At 27.4% G+C, this 15,703-nt stretch overlaps 3 protein-coding genes across 4 annotated transcripts; all 3 read left to right on the forward strand.

Moving 5' to 3' along the window:
- Positions 1 to 1,078: 1,078 nt before the first annotated feature.
- LOC122500916 (putative transcription factor p65 homolog) lies at positions 1,079 to 5,672 on the forward strand. 2 transcript variants are annotated; one of them, XM_043610078.1, is made up of 2 exons: positions 1,079 to 3,149; positions 4,826 to 5,672. In XM_043610078.1, exon 1 carries the CDS (start codon positions 1,296 to 1,298, stop codon positions 3,120 to 3,122), a length of 1,827 nt encoding a protein of 608 aa, XP_043466013.1. In that variant the 5' UTR covers positions 1,079 to 1,295; the 3' UTR covers positions 3,123 to 3,149; positions 4,826 to 5,672. The 2 variants fall into 2 exon arrangements, with proteins under 2 accessions (XP_043466013.1, XP_043466014.1); XM_043610079.1 differs by having other exon boundaries at positions 4,829 to 5,672.
- Positions 5,673 to 6,114: 442 nt separating this feature from the next.
- On the forward strand, positions 6,115 to 9,390 carry LOC122500917 (aminoacylase-1-like). The gene is made up of 6 exons (XM_043610080.1): positions 6,115 to 6,215; positions 6,373 to 6,460; positions 6,538 to 6,707; positions 7,919 to 8,419; positions 8,692 to 8,985; positions 9,184 to 9,390. Exons 1-6 carry the CDS (start codon positions 6,147 to 6,149, stop codon positions 9,325 to 9,327), a joined length of 1,266 nt encoding a protein of 421 aa, XP_043466015.1. The 5' UTR covers positions 6,115 to 6,146; the 3' UTR covers positions 9,328 to 9,390.
- A 419-nt stretch (positions 9,391 to 9,809) lies between these two features.
- LOC122500918 lies at positions 9,810 to 15,087 on the forward strand. The gene is made up of 5 exons (XM_043610081.1): positions 9,810 to 9,945; positions 10,076 to 10,123; positions 11,804 to 12,737; positions 12,808 to 13,504; positions 13,768 to 15,087. The coding sequence occupies exons 3-5, from the start codon at positions 11,842 to 11,844 to the stop codon at positions 14,659 to 14,661; spliced, it is 2,487 nt and encodes an 828-aa protein (XP_043466016.1). The 5' UTR covers positions 9,810 to 9,945; positions 10,076 to 10,123; positions 11,804 to 11,841; the 3' UTR covers positions 14,662 to 15,087.
- Positions 15,088 to 15,703: the final 616 nt, after the last annotated feature.

Below are 15,703 nucleotides of genomic sequence, written 5' to 3' on the forward strand. Positions count from 1 at the left end.
ATTATATTTATTTAAAAAATAATTCTTTTTACTACTTTTTGTTATTTATTGATATTATTTATTTAAAAACAATTTATTTTTTTACTTTTTGTTATATACTAAAATTATTTATTTGAAAAATAATTCTTTTTACTACTTTTCGTTATTTGTTACTATTATTTATTTAAAAATAGTCTATTTTTCTACTTTTTTTTTATTTACTAAAATTATTTTTTTTACTACTGTTGGTTATTTATTAATATTATTTATTTAGATGTTGTTAATACATTTTGTAATTTACTAAAATTGTTTATTAAAAAATATTTTTTTCTACTTTTTGTTACTTATTAATATTATTTATCTAAAAAATAATTATTTTTATTACTTTTCGTTATTTATTACTATTATTTATTTAAAAATAGTTTATTTTTCTACTTTTTGTTATTTACTAAAATTATTTATTAAAAAAATATTTTTTTTTCTACTCTTTGATTATTTATTAAAATTTTTTATTCAAAAAAGGAATGAATATATTTTGAAAATTACATAAAGATTTAAGTTTATAATTAAGATATTCTTATAATTAGGATATTCAGAAGGATTGTATATTTTTAAATATAACTTTTAATGTAATTCAGTCATTTATAAATGCAGTTCTTTATTAATTTTTTCATCTGTAATTCTGTATTAAATATATTGTTTTTAATTATTATTAACTGTCTTTTTAAAAATTTTTTCTAAAAAATAATGTTAGGAAATTATTTTTATTAACAAATTCTCTTAAAATAATACAAAAAAAGAAAAAGCAATATTTAAGAAAACAATTTCGTTTTTTTATTATATTCTGCAAAGGAAAAAAATTAAAATTAAATATTGGATGTATTAAAAGTCAATTTTGTCAGACACGTCACGAAAACAATAATATCTATTTGAATTGTTTGTATCATAATTTGTGACCCATGAAAGTGTAAGTATCAATTTCCTCAGGTATACGAAGTCTGCCTATTCTTCACCGAGTTATTGTTGCCGTTCGTTTAGAAATCTCACTGCTTGACTGCTAAGCACCCTATTAAGCCAATCGACTTGGTGGTATGTCGAACTCCCCCCCACTTTTTCAAAAGAAAAATACCACTAAATCATTGTCCATCGCAATCCCTTAATTACCTCTTAAGTTTTCACTTTAGTTTCCTGCCTGACTCTCTTTCGATCGCATCGAAAATTCGTGAACAAACTTGTCCATGTTTTTTTTCTACTTTTAATTTGGCACAAGTGACGAAAAAAAAATTGAAATCGTGATAGTGAATATTTTGTGAAAAATGATGCCGGTGAATAGTTACGAATATCCGGAAAGTCGACCTTCTTGGGACAAAAATTTTCCATTCGTGACGATAATAGAACATCCTTCACATTCATTACGTTTTCGTTATGAGTGCGAACGACGGTGCGCTGGAAGAATTTTGGGTGAAAACAGTGTTGCGGAGAGAAGAACTTTTCCTACGATTCAAATCCATGGATATAAGGGGCCAGTGGTTATTGTTGTGTCATGTGTTACTAGGGACAATCCACCGCGACCTCATCCGCATAGTATTATGGGGAAGAATTCATCCGCGAATGGAATATATTCGTTGAAGATGAACATTGTCGATGGGATCGTGACTTTCACGCATTTAGGAATTCAGTGCATGAAGAAGAAACAAGTCGCGGCTGCTCTCGAAATTCGCAAACGGGAAAATGTCGATCCGTACGGAACTGGATTTGAGCACATGGAATATCCCGATTCTATTGATCTCAATTCGGTTAGGCTCTGCTTTCAGGTTTTCATCCAAGGTCCCCAGAAGAAGTTCAATGTGCCTTTGAAGCCCATAGTCAGTAATCCGATTTACGACAAAAAGGCGAATGAGGACCTGGTAATCTGCAAACTAAGCGTGTGTAGTGCTCCAGTTTCGGGCGGCACCGAAGTGATCCTCCTGTGCGGAAAAATAAGTCGCGACGACATTCGAATCCGCTTCTTCGAGGTGCGGAACGATTGGCTATTCTGGGAGGGTTTCGCCGACTTCCAACCGGTTAATGTTCATAAACAAGTGGCGATTGTCTTTCGTACCCCGGCCTACTGCAACCAGGACATTACCGAACCGGTTGGGGTGCAAATTCAACTGCAAAAGAAATCCGACGGTTCGACTAGCAAACCCCTGCCGTTCATCATGCTTCCGATGGAAATGGGAGACACGAATATGCTGAAGCGAAAACGGGCCCGATTCGACTTCACCCCTAAGTCCTTCATGCTGAAGCAAATGGAAATCCAGGCGGAGAAGCGCAGCGCGATAGTGAACCAGTCCCTACTGCTCAACTTCCCAAATTCTAAGGATCAAATTCCGCAAGGACCAATGTTCCACAACCAAGCCGCGAGTCTTCCTGAAAACAACTTCCCCCCTCGGGACCTCAACATCCACTGTGACCAAACCATTCACGAAACTTACGGAACCCCTGTTCCACCTCCCGTTCCAACACCGGTTCCAACACCCGTTCTAGCACCCGTCCCCCAACCGCGAAATTCCCTCATCGAAACCACAAACAACAATGCCAAAGAACCTAAAGCAAAAGCCTCCCGCAAAAAAACAACCCCCAGGGCAAGAGTGCAAAAACCGCCCGAGGCTCCTCAACCAGAACCACGTCGTCGTTTCGAAACCCCGCCACCGAATGTCACGATGAATTCATACGCGTATCGTGACACACCACTGCCTAGACCCTGGCAAGAGATGGAAAGGTATCCGACGTATTCGCATCAGCAACAACAACAACAACAACAAGCTGTTGACATGAACTCCTATATGAACAACCTTCCTTCCTGTGACTACGATCCTCGGGGTGCAGCTCTTAATTTCGATCCTCAACAAACTCTCGACAATTCGGACACTATTTCGGACAATCTCTCCAAGGGACTCTCAATATCGGACGAAATTCAGGATACCTTTCAGAATATTCATGAATTGAATAGAAATGTGGAGGAGAGTCAGCAACGCATCAATGGAAAGTACATGGCGAACTATGCTCCCAATCAGGCCAGTGCGAATGGTTCCAATTGGAACGGTGTTATGGGACAGGTCTACGAGAATCAACCGAATGAGAATAATTTCTTTACGTAATTCCAATCAACTACAGTGCTAAAAAAGGTAAATTTAGTTTTATTTATCTGTACTGTTTATTGCATTCTAAAAAATTCGATTCTTTCTACTGTGACCATTTGGGTACATTAGAAGGAATTGAACTGTACCGATATGTGACCGCGTCTGGGAAAATGGACCTTATGACCAAAAAAAATTTTTCTTTGGTTATTTTAGTATAAAATGCAACTTATTTCGTTTTTTACAGTGCGAAAAATAACTATAAACAAATCTTTCAAAAATTCTTTTGTGAATCATTTTTCTAATTAGATTTTCGAAATATACAATTAAAAAGATTTTAAATTTTGTAAAATTTAATTAAAAATAATAAATTTTTTTCAAGTATTTTGTTAAAATTTTTGAAAATCAACTTTAGAAGAATTTTAATTGCAAATTTCGAAAGTAATATTGAATTATCAAAAATTTTAATGGAAAATCTTTAAAATTTAAATTTAAAAATGAAAATGAATGGAAAATACGTACAAAAATAATAAAATTTTAGAATTATTTTTAACAATTTAAAACAATTTTGAAAATAAAATTTTTAATTAAAATTCATTAAAAAATTAATTAGTTTGTCTTAAATTAAGAATCAATTATCTTCGAACAAAGTAAATAAAAATTTGTAAAAGTTTCCTGTTTTAGATATTTATTAAAATTTTTGAGAAATTATGGTCCTATTTGTAATTAAAATTCTTTAATTTTATTATTTTCAAAAGATTTTAACAAATTTAAATTGTTTGGAAATTTTTTAATTGTGTATAATTAAAAAATTTTTAAAGCATTGTTTTTTAAAAAATATTGTTTTTAAGTTGAAATTGATTAAAAATACATACCATTGTTATTCAATTTTTTACAGGGAAATTCACTTCTTTATTTTTCTGACCAATTTCAAATCATAATTTTTGAAAATTATGATTTGTTAATAATGCAAATAAAAATATGAAATATATAAAAATTATGATTTTTTGCATTATAAACCCAAAAACAATGCTTGTTTTTAAAAAAAAGCTTCAAAATTACAGATGGATTTTAAAATATGTCAATTTTTAAGAAAAATAAAAATACAAACAGGATTAAAATTTAAAGAAAATGTAAATGCATTCAACATAGCTCTTCGTAAAAATCAATGCACATCCCTTTAAGGTCATGTTATTCAGTGGCCACGTACCCCATATACTTTCCTAAGGGACACATGACTTCTGAATAACAAGCCCTTAATAACTTTTAAATTACTACGATTTTTAAAGCGAAACCTTAATTTTCTTTCCCATTTTCGTTATACTAATTGAATTTCATCAGAAAATATTTATTTTGCATTTATTTTAAATTATTGAATGTTTTGAAGGGCCGCACATTTAAATGTATTTACATTTTTTTAAGTGTACTTTCTAAATTTAAATTACTGAAAAATCATCCTTTAATTAAAATATAAAATCAGTAAAAATTTCCACTAATTCTTAAAGTTTTTTAGAAAATAAAATTTAAAAAACATCATTTACTTTAAACGATATTTTTAAAAATGTGTTTTTTTATTAATTAAAATAATAATACAATAATGAAGAAAGTTAGACATATCGAAATAAATATATAAACTTGAGAGCTGTTTTTTTGTATTATTAAATTTGATCCATAATATTATCAAAGACAGTAAGAATTCATATATTTGTATTCTTTTGTTTCAGCAGTGTTTCGAGAGCTTCCAACCATGGAACCAGTGCGTTTGTTAAGAAAACTTTCTATAAATAAATAAACATATGTAAATATGTATATAACTCTAAAGTTTCAAATTCTTTTTTTAAATAACATTCATTTACAATTGAATTATTATTTTTATTTTATTATTATTATTAATTTTTTAATTTTTATTTTTATTAATATTATTATTATTATTATTATTAATTATTACAACCTATTACTGTAAACAATTATTGTTACTGTAAATTATAAAGATAATTGTCAGTATTATTTACTTTATTATTGTGAACATTAGTAATTAATTGATATACAGACAAATTATTAGTCTACAAATTATGCCTTCGTATTAATTAATATAAAAGATAATTTCAAGAAAATATGAAATTATAATAATATATATATAATAAAGTAATAGAATTTATTTTTTGGTAAAACATTGTAAGATGAAAAATTAAAAATAATTAATTTTTCATATTAACTGCAATTTGTTTTAAAATATTTACAGTATTATATATACCTAATATTTTTTGTTTATAAATTTTTTGTCTGTCGAAAGAGGACGCAGCTGTGCTGTAGAATTATAAATTAACAAGTTTTTAATTATTATTTTTTTTGTTTTAATACTTTGACTTTTGGATAATTGCGATATTTGTATTTTTTTCAAAATTCAAAACTTGAAATATAAGGAAATTTTTCGATAAATATATTGAAAGTAAAGCTTTAAAAGCTCAATTTAATGACAAATGTAAATAATTAATATAATTTTGTAAAGGGGAATTTTTCTCCATTTTATAAACCTTGGAATCCTTGGAAATAAAATTGATCTTTCACGAATTTTTAAATGATTTTTATTTTAGAATAAAAAATCGTATTATATAAAACTTTTTGGACTTAAGTATCAAAATGTTTAAAAACAAATTTATGTTTTTGTTTTATTTATTTTTTTTCCTAAAAATTTTATTTTTAATTTTAATTTTGAATTATAATTTTGAATTTTATTCCGAAAAATTTGCTATTCAAATGTACGAATTTTTAATATGTTTTATTTGTAAATCTTAAAATAATGGAAAGTTTTATATATAAATAAATTTGACAATTTTTATCTCATTATTGCGTTAAATGTTGATATACCTATTTAATGTTTCACTTTCGACAACATTCTCGTGTCTGTCTGTTTTTGTGCTAAAAATAATATCTATATCAGTAAGTATAACTGATAATAAATTATCAAATGTTTTATGTAAATTAATACTTGATAATAAAATTGGGGTACAAAAGAAATTTGCCAGTTTTTGTTTTTTAGAAGAAATGTGGGCGCAGTTAGAGAAACTACAGTTCCTTGTTTTATTTTTATTCATCATTTTTAAAAATGTTGAGGTAAATTTTTATATTATTGCATTTATATAAGTAGAAATTAATGAAGTATAATTTTTTTAATTCACTAATATTATAAAAAATAAATTAAACCCTAAAACTCTTATAACAATTAAATTTAGTTTAAAGTTAAAGTTATATAAACATTTTGTATTTTTAGAGTTGTACATTCGATTTGGAGAAATTGGCTGTTGAAAATTTTCGGAATTACCTTCGAATTCCTTCAGTTCAACCGAATGTTAATTACAGTATTTATCATTAATTATTTCTGCATTTTCTCAAAAAGAATTATAAATTTTCTTTTAGAAATCGTGATTTTTTTTAGCAAAATGCGTCAACTTTTTAAAAAGACAAGCAGAATCTTTGGATCTGCCGATAAAAATAGTTGAAACTGATCCTGGAAAACCTCATGTTATAATCACATGGAAAGGAACAGAACCTGAATTACCTTCAATTTTACTGAGCGGTCATATGGACGTCGTTCCAGTAAATCGTGTAAGTTTTAGAATATTTTATTCTGAAAAAAAGTTTATAAATTTTTTGTTGATTAATATTTTTTTTCTAGTTAATTTTTTTAAAATTTTCAATAATAAAAAAATATTGAATTTAATTATTTGAATAAGCACAATTTTCATTAAATTTTTAGAAGAAAATCAATTATTTAAAAAAATTTTTTATAAAATTCTGACCAGGAAATTAGGAATTTTTAAAAATTAAAATTTTTAAAAATTGAAAAAATATTAAAAATCTTTGTTTACTAAAGTAAAATTCGTGGCAAAAATTCAATTATTTTCATAACTAATAAAATCATTTAAAAAAATGTATTTGTTGTTATAATTGAACCGTCATAATTTAATTGTTTCATTATTATTATTATTATTATTATTATTATTATTATTATTATTATTATTATTATTATTATTATTATATTATTATTATTATTATTATTATTATTATTATTATTATTATTATTATTATTATTATATTATTATTATTATTATTATTATTATTATTATTATTATTATTATTATTATTATTATTATTATTATTATTATTATTATTATTATTATTATTATTATTATTATTATTATTATTATTATTATTATTATTATTATTATTATTATTAGTTAACCGTACAAGGCCTCTTAAATAATGCAAAAATGTATTTTATTTTTATAACTAAAAACACTCATCACTCGATTTCAATTATTTTTAATACAATTTTAAAATGAATTCCTCTCAAACTACAATGATTTATCAATATTTTATTAAAATTCTTCTAAAGAATTCAATTATTTAAAATAATTTGTTATATAATTTATTTATATTAGAATTTAATAATAATTTTTTAAAAAATTTTTAATTACATTTCTTGAAAGAAATGTATTATTTTCAAAAATTTTAATTAAATTCTTCGTTTAAAAAATTTGTCGAAAATCGATTATTTTCAGTATTTACTGTCTCAATAAATCAATTATTTTTAAAAAATTTGTCGAAATTAAATTATTTTCAGTATTTACTGTTTCAATAAAATTTCCCGAAAAATTGAATTATTAAAAGAATATTTTAATAATAAAAACTGCTAAACCGGTTTCCGCTAAATCGGCGTTGGAGTGTATTTGACACACAAATACAAATAAATCTATAAAAATACAATTTTAATATAAATATAAATTAATTATTAATATAAATTTAAATTTGTATAGGAAAAATGGATTTACCCCCCATTTTCGGCCCACATGGATGAAAATGGCAACATTTACGCCCGAGGTGCTCAAGATATGAAGAGTGTCAGTATCCAGCACATCGAAGCTGTGCGACGATTAAAATTAAATGGAATTCGATTGAGGAGAACAGTTCACATTCTTTTCGAGCCTGACGAAGAAATTGGAGGCGTTGGTATGCAGGCATTTGTAAAGACTGGCGAGTTTAAAAATTTAAACGTCGGCTTTGCATTAGACGAGGGTGGAATTAATGATGGCAGGGAAATTATTGTCAATTATGCAGAAAAATCTCGATATCGAATGTGGGTGCATTGTCCAGGTGAAGCTGGCCACGGTTCCTCGCTTTTAAATAACACCTCAGCTGAAAAATTACGAGTCATCATTGATCGATTCATGGATTACAGGGCATCCGAAAAGGACAAATTGAAGGATCCAAAAGTCAAAAACGGAAATATTACGTCCATTAATTTAACAATGTTAAAAGTAATTGTTTATTTTTAGTTTTAAATCTATATTAAATTTTTTTAATTTTTATTATTTCATTAAAAAAAATTTGTTTAAATTAAAAAAAAAAATTACACTCGAACACCGGTTTAGTGGACCATTTTTGGAGAGTGGTCCGCTAAACCAAAAAGTCCCCTAAACCGGCGTTGGAGTGTAAAAAAATTTTAAAAAAGTTTATAAAAATTGAAATTTTTAATTTAAAAATCAAACAAACTTAAAATAGGAATTAAAAAAAAAATTTGAATTCCAAGGGTGGACTGCAAGTTAACGTAGTTCCCGACGTATTGTCTGCTGCTTTCGACATAAGAATTCCGCCTGATATGGAAGTGTTCAAAAAATTTGACAAAATGATACACACTTGGTTTGATGAAATTGGGTGTAAGGTGGAATATATTCAAAAAAATAACAGTATTCCTGTGAAGGGGACAAAAGTTGATGAGAGTAATATTTATTGGGTTGCTTTCAAGAAGGCCTGCGATGATTTTAAAGTCGATTTGGATGTTTCAATCGCTGCCTGGGGTACAGATGCAAATTACCTACGAACTGTAAGTGTTTGCAAGTATTAATTTACAAAAATTAAATAAAGATTCTAAACTTTTAATTTTGTTTTTACTTCATTATTAGCGGCCAAAAGTTAAAATATTGAATAATTAAATAATTAAATAATTTAAAAATTTAAAAATTAATAAAAATAAATAAAATAATATTTTAGTTATATGTTAAAATTACGAATTATTACATAGCTTGGAATTCCTGCTTTGGGATTTTCACCAATCAACAACACACGTCCGTTGCTGCACGCTGATAACGAATATTTAAATAAGGACATCTTTCTCAAGGGGATTAAAATATTTATGAAAATTGTAACTGCTGTCGCAAACGCCTAGAAATTATACTATTTTTATTATTTATAAAATAATAGCTTTAACATAATTATAATATAAATAACACCGGTCTCGATTTTTGCTTCTTCCTCTCTTTTAAAAATCGGTCCTCTTCTGACCTGAAAAACTGAAATTTAAAAAATAAAAATTTTTATTTGTTAGTTTATTATATTTAATTAGGTAAATACTGAGACTTTTAAAACTTGCAAGACAAGCTTGCGGCAAGATTGATACAAGATTACGTCCTATCTGCGAAGAGTTAATTTTTTAGAAATTCTTTCCAATTTCAAGTTATTAAAAATAACATGGAACATTTTCTTTATTAATTGTAAGAATAAATATTTATTGTTTCATAAATTAACTTATAAAATGAAAAATTTTAGAAAGAAAATAAGTTTAATTGTTTTCCTTTCAAAGTCTTATTCTTAGCAGGTAGGCGTGGTTTCAATGAATAGATGACGAAATAATCAACACTTTTCATTTGACATCGACGAACGTTAATTGTTTTCCCACAAAATTCATACAAATTATATGCCCATTGATTTATTCGTTTTGTTAGCAGAACTTTATTATACACTTGACTTATGCGTATTTCTGCGCAATCCTCTTCTTCTATTTTCAGTATGTACTTTATTATTTATAAATTTTGTTTTGCAAATTTTTTTTCAATTTTTTTTTCAACTAACATTTTTGGTAATTATCAAGAAGTGAAAATTTCATTGTTTTTTAAAATTCTAATTCTTCTTTTTAGCACAGTGGTGATAAACGAAATTAATAGGAAAATTTAACCACAAAACAGGTAAAATATAAAATTTATATTTTTTTATCTAATTATTTTAAATATAAAGTTTCACATCTAAGTTTTACATTTTTACATTTTTTACATCAATTATTAATTTTGTACTAATTTTGAATATCGTTAGTAAAATCAGTTTATATATTTTTGGTTTATTTTTAAAAATAATATTATAGTAAAATATTTTTTATATTTTTACAGAAGTTAAAATTTTAGAAATTTTTTAAAGTTCTACTAGTTTGAAAATTTTATATAGATAATAGCCAATTTTTAAAAATATTTTATACTTCTTAGTTTCTGATAAAATACTAAAAATATTTAAAATAAAATGTAAAGAAGAAAATATATTCATATGTTAAATATTTGTTTTTTTCTGACATGTAGAAATTAAGTATTTACTATATGGAAAATTACTTTAAATTGAAGAATAAAATATAAAATATTCATTTTATATTTTATTCTTAATAAATAAAATATAAAATATTAATTTTATATTTTATTCTTAATAAATAAAATATAAAATATTCATTTTATATTTTATTCTTAATAAATAAAATATAAAATATTCATTTTATATTTTATTCTTAGTAAATAAAATATAAAATATTCATATTATATTTTATTCTTTTAATAAAGAGTTAAAAAAATAAAAGTAAAATAAATATTTTTCGTGACTTACAATTTTTATCACTTTATTATAATAAAACTATTCTTTTGATAATTTTATTTATCACTCACGTATGAATTTTATTTATTATAATTATTCCCATAAAATAGATTTATTATTTTTTTATAACTAAGCGAAACATATTTCTTTCATATAAGTACGTGGGAAACATTAATTCAATTGTTTATAAAATTTTATATAAAAATTTTTAAATAAAAATAAATAAGTAAAAATTATATAAAATTTCTAATTATAATATAATATAAATCTTAAAAAATAAAATAAATACTTGCTTATAAAAATTAAATTATCTTTAAAAAACAGAACTTTAATATTTTAAAAACCTAAATAATTTCTTAGAATTATAATACCTATAAGGTTTTCCATAAATTCAATTTTAAAACTTTTTAATTTATTTATTCAAAATACACGGGCTTATTAAGCTTAATTAGCATAAGCTTATTAATTAATAAGCTTATAATAATTTTAATATGCTTAATTAACAAGCTTATTAAGCTTATTAATATTTTAAAATTAAGTAATAAATAAAAATTTTTATTTTATCTCTTTCAAAATTAGATTTGCAATTTAGATTTTTTAATGTTGCTTCTAGTCCAAATAAACAAGAATACAATCGATTGTGACTCTGAAAAATTCAATTATTTATCAATTTATTATTGCATTAAAATTCTTTAAAACTTCGATTTTTAAAATTTTGTTATGAATTAAAATTTTTTAAAAAGCGTCACGCCTGCGCATAAACGACTTTTTCTACTGAAATTGCAACAATGCGCATGCGTTGAGAAACAAAGACAAAAGAGGGGACGTTATATGAACTAGCTGCCTCTGTCTGTCAACCTGATGTTTTAAAACTAAAAAATTTTAATTTCTTAAAGAAAGATAGAATTCAATTGTTTCTGAAAATTGCAACAATTTTTAAACCATTTTAATTTTAAATTATTTTAATTAATTTTAATTTTTAATTATTTTAATTTTAACTAATCCGTATTTTTCAGGATTTCAGTAAAATTATAATAATTTCCATCTTCTCATCATGTTCTTTCCAAATAAATGTGGAGTGTGCGATGAAATAAAAGATCTAAAAAAATGTACCCGATGCAATTTAATATCATACTGTGGAGGAGAACATCAGAGACAGCATCTAAAGGATCATAAGAAAATTTGTAAAATACTCGACGAAATGTTAAAGGAATACAAATTATCGCACATATTTGAAAAATCACATGGCGCCGATCATGATAAATGGCTACTAGATCGAGAATTGATTATACGAAAAATGACACAAAAATTAGGAAGAAATCTTGATGATGAGGAAAAATCAATGTTCCGAATGCCACGGAATTGTCTCGTTTGTCATGAAACAAGAAACAGTGAATTAACAAATTGCACTCAATGTCCTTTTGCAAGTTTCTGCAAAGATCATCGAGAGGATAATCAGCATGATAAGTATTGTTCACTATTGAAGAGTTTTTATAGGGTGGAAATTTACAATTCCGTATCAGGTCCAGAACGGTATAACGAAGCACTTATTTCCATTTTACACACGGAATTTAAGCAGAATTTAAAAGCACCAGTGGATATGAATGAGTTCTTCGATTTTTATGTCGATGAATCGGTGAATATTGATGGGACGTTGAAAATGATTGCTTCGGATTATTTCAGTGTTCCTTTGACTCTATTCAATGCTCTGAAGAAGTTGAATTATTGTCATACTCATAGTTTGACGCTTCATATCGGAGGGACTGATTTTCCTTTCGAGCATGTTCAAGTTTGGGAGACTATTTTGCATCTGTTGCCTAATTTGAAGAAGCTTTTGGTCGTCTATGTGGGACAGAAATTTAATTTTCACAGGATAATATTTCCATTGTGTGGGGTTTGCTCCATGAGTGAAAGAACCATTGCAGTTGATGTTTTTAGCATGAATTACAAGTAAGTTACTTTACTAAATTAATACTTATAGTCACATTTGTCTGGAAATTAATGAATCTATTTTTCGCAGGCAGTACGTGAATTCGGAGTATTACGAGAAGCCGGATCTGGTTGCATTTTTGAATCTAGTTTCCCCCTCTGACCATAGCCCAAATCGAGGACAATACGAAGAAGATTTCGTATTAATATGCGGTAGAATACGTTGTTGCTTGGTGGTGACAACAACATCAGAGAAGAAAATGTACTCAGCGGCTAGGGACTTTCAATCGGCTTTGTGCTTCCGGGAAATCTTGGAAGACGACAACAATAAGTTTGCGTCATTGAAGCCTCAGATACAGTGGGAGGATGGTACTGCTTTTAGGGCGAATCAAAATATGCTTATTTTCAGTCTACCAACAAGAAAATTCTTCTACGGCACCAACTGTCACGTTTGTCATTCGAACGAAACTTTTGTCACCTGTGAATTTTGCAGAATGATCTTCTATTGCGATGAGGAACATCAGCAGGATGATTACTTCAGTCATAAGGATCTTTGCAAAGTGCTGATTGCGATGATGGACAAAACGGAAACGATGTGTTTTTACAGTCACCTGAAGGGTGTCGATTCGGAAACGTGGGTGCGAGCCAAAATTGAAATTCTGGTGAGGGTGGAATTGAAACTTGCAAGGAGGCTCATGGACTTTGAGGAGGAACTTCTTCTCTTTCCGAAAGCGTGTTTCGTTTGTCATGAGAGCGATTTGGATGTGCTGAACGACTGCGAATGTGGGGTGAGTTTTTCGAATCATTTCTGTTTTCACTTACTAACTAATTCTTTATCGACTTTAAAGGAGTGAAGAAAGAGCCGAGTTCTTTCTTCAGTTCACTAACTGATTCTTCATCGACTTTAAAGGAATGAAGAAAGAGCATGGATTCCTTTAAAGTCGATAAAGAATCAGTTAGTGACTTAACGTCTCAAGTCCTCTATTAGACCCTTAAAATTAGAAAAATTAGAAGTATGACATTTTTTTTATTTTTTTTTTTTCATAAACAGATAAGTCTATGTCAGGAGCACAGAGACGATGCTACACATGAAAATTTGTGTAAAGAATTCGACCTCGCCTACAGAATGACAACAGCAAAACAGTTTCCCATCATTTCAACGATAGTGAAAGATGTAATAATTCAGGAAAACGAAAATCTTCCTCCCTCTCTTGAAGATTTTATAAACAAATTCTTACAGCTAAGCAATAAGATTTCCGACTATCGAGTTCCCGATTACGACAGATTGATGATCGGGGAATATTTAACAAGACCCCTAACTTTACTCTACGCTATGAAACGACTACATTTGCATATTAAACCCACAATGGTGATTCATGTCCTCGGAGCGTCGACTTTCGAAATTTGGTCGCAGAAATACTGGAAAATTCTATTATTCTGGCTGCAGAACTTAAAGAACTTGATTGTCGTATTCATTGGACCTGAAATTGAAGAATTCGCGAATGACAGTGTAGAACTTATCTTTTCCGAAACTTCTTTGGGAGATGATCAGAGACTTTGCGTCATCTCCCCTCCGATTCACTATGAAGATTATTATAAACACAAGTCTTTTTTAAAACCCGACATTGTCATTGGATTTAATCTCGAAATTCATGAAATTGAACTGGGAATTTCGAGTTCCAGTTGGAAGCATATGCTCCTGACGGTGGAGAAATTGAACGTGCCTTTTATATTGACGGCGGGGTCTGAAGAAAGAGCTCGAAGCGATCATCGAATTATGAGTATCCTCATGGATTTGAAATTGACTTACTTTTCTCTGGAATCAAATCCATTTGCTGGTCGTGTTCCTGAACGAGATTTTCAAACGGAGAGACTTCGGTATTCGAATAAATTTGTGACAATTTATAGTCGGTTGCGCGAAAATATTAGAGGACATAGAGATTAAGTTTGTTTTCAATTTGTACATAATTTTTTTTTAAAAAACGCTTTTCTTAGCAGTATTGTATATAAATTATTACTATTGCGACTTAACAAGAGTCGTATTTTACTTGACTGGAGGGAAAAAGAAAATATTTTTTAGAAATTAAAAAATAGTTAGTGCAATTTTATAATAAACGTTTCTGCAAACTGCGGATAAGTGATATTTATATATATTTTTAAAGTATTTGAAATGTATTTAAAATGTATTTGAAATGTATTAGAAATGTATTAGAAATGTATTTGAAATGTATGGTTCAAATGTGCATAAAAAAGGTAATTTTATGGAAATAATCCAAGAATTGAAAATCTACGAAAAATAGTATATATATAGATACTATTTTGCGTTAATACAGTAAAGAATTAATGACAATAAATTAATTTATGCTATCTATTTTTATTTACATTTAATAACAACTTTCATTCCGCACAAATGAAAAAATCTTTTAACTGATTTCACATCGTAGATCAGAACAGAAATTCAACCAACAATATCTTCTCTAGGTACGTCTAATTCATTCACTAATTTCGCAATAACAGTTTCTTTTGCAATCGGTTCATTTTTCATTATGATGTGAATAACATCAAAGCCCATGATTACTGTCTTTTTTGCACTTTGTATAACATAAGGCATATCAGGAAGAATCACAGCTGCATCCTTTATTCGAATTATGTTTTCCAAATCCACTGCTAAATACGAAGAATCAATGTTTACTTCATACATAAACATATGAACAGGTTGTCCAGGCTGAAAGGCAAGCAATAGTTTATACATTTCGATTTCACTCACTGATAAATGCAACGTTGAGGAGAGTATACTTTCACCCACTAATTTTGACGGATCTCTTTCAAACTCTAATGGATTTCTGAATTCTATCTGAAACAATTTTTTCTTAGATGTAGTGAGATCATTAGTGCATTGTCTAATTGCCAATCTGTACAAAGAATTTTTTACTTGCAATGCAAGTAAAGGATCCTTTATAGTTGCGAAAGCGTTATGTTTCCAAAGA

This window comes from Leptopilina heterotoma, unplaced genomic scaffold (genome assembly GCF_015476425.1).
Source record: "Leptopilina heterotoma isolate Lh14 unplaced genomic scaffold, ASM1547642v1 Lhet_191, whole genome shotgun sequence".
In the NCBI taxonomy this organism is placed as follows: Eukaryota; Metazoa; Arthropoda; class Insecta; order Hymenoptera; family Figitidae; genus Leptopilina; species Leptopilina heterotoma.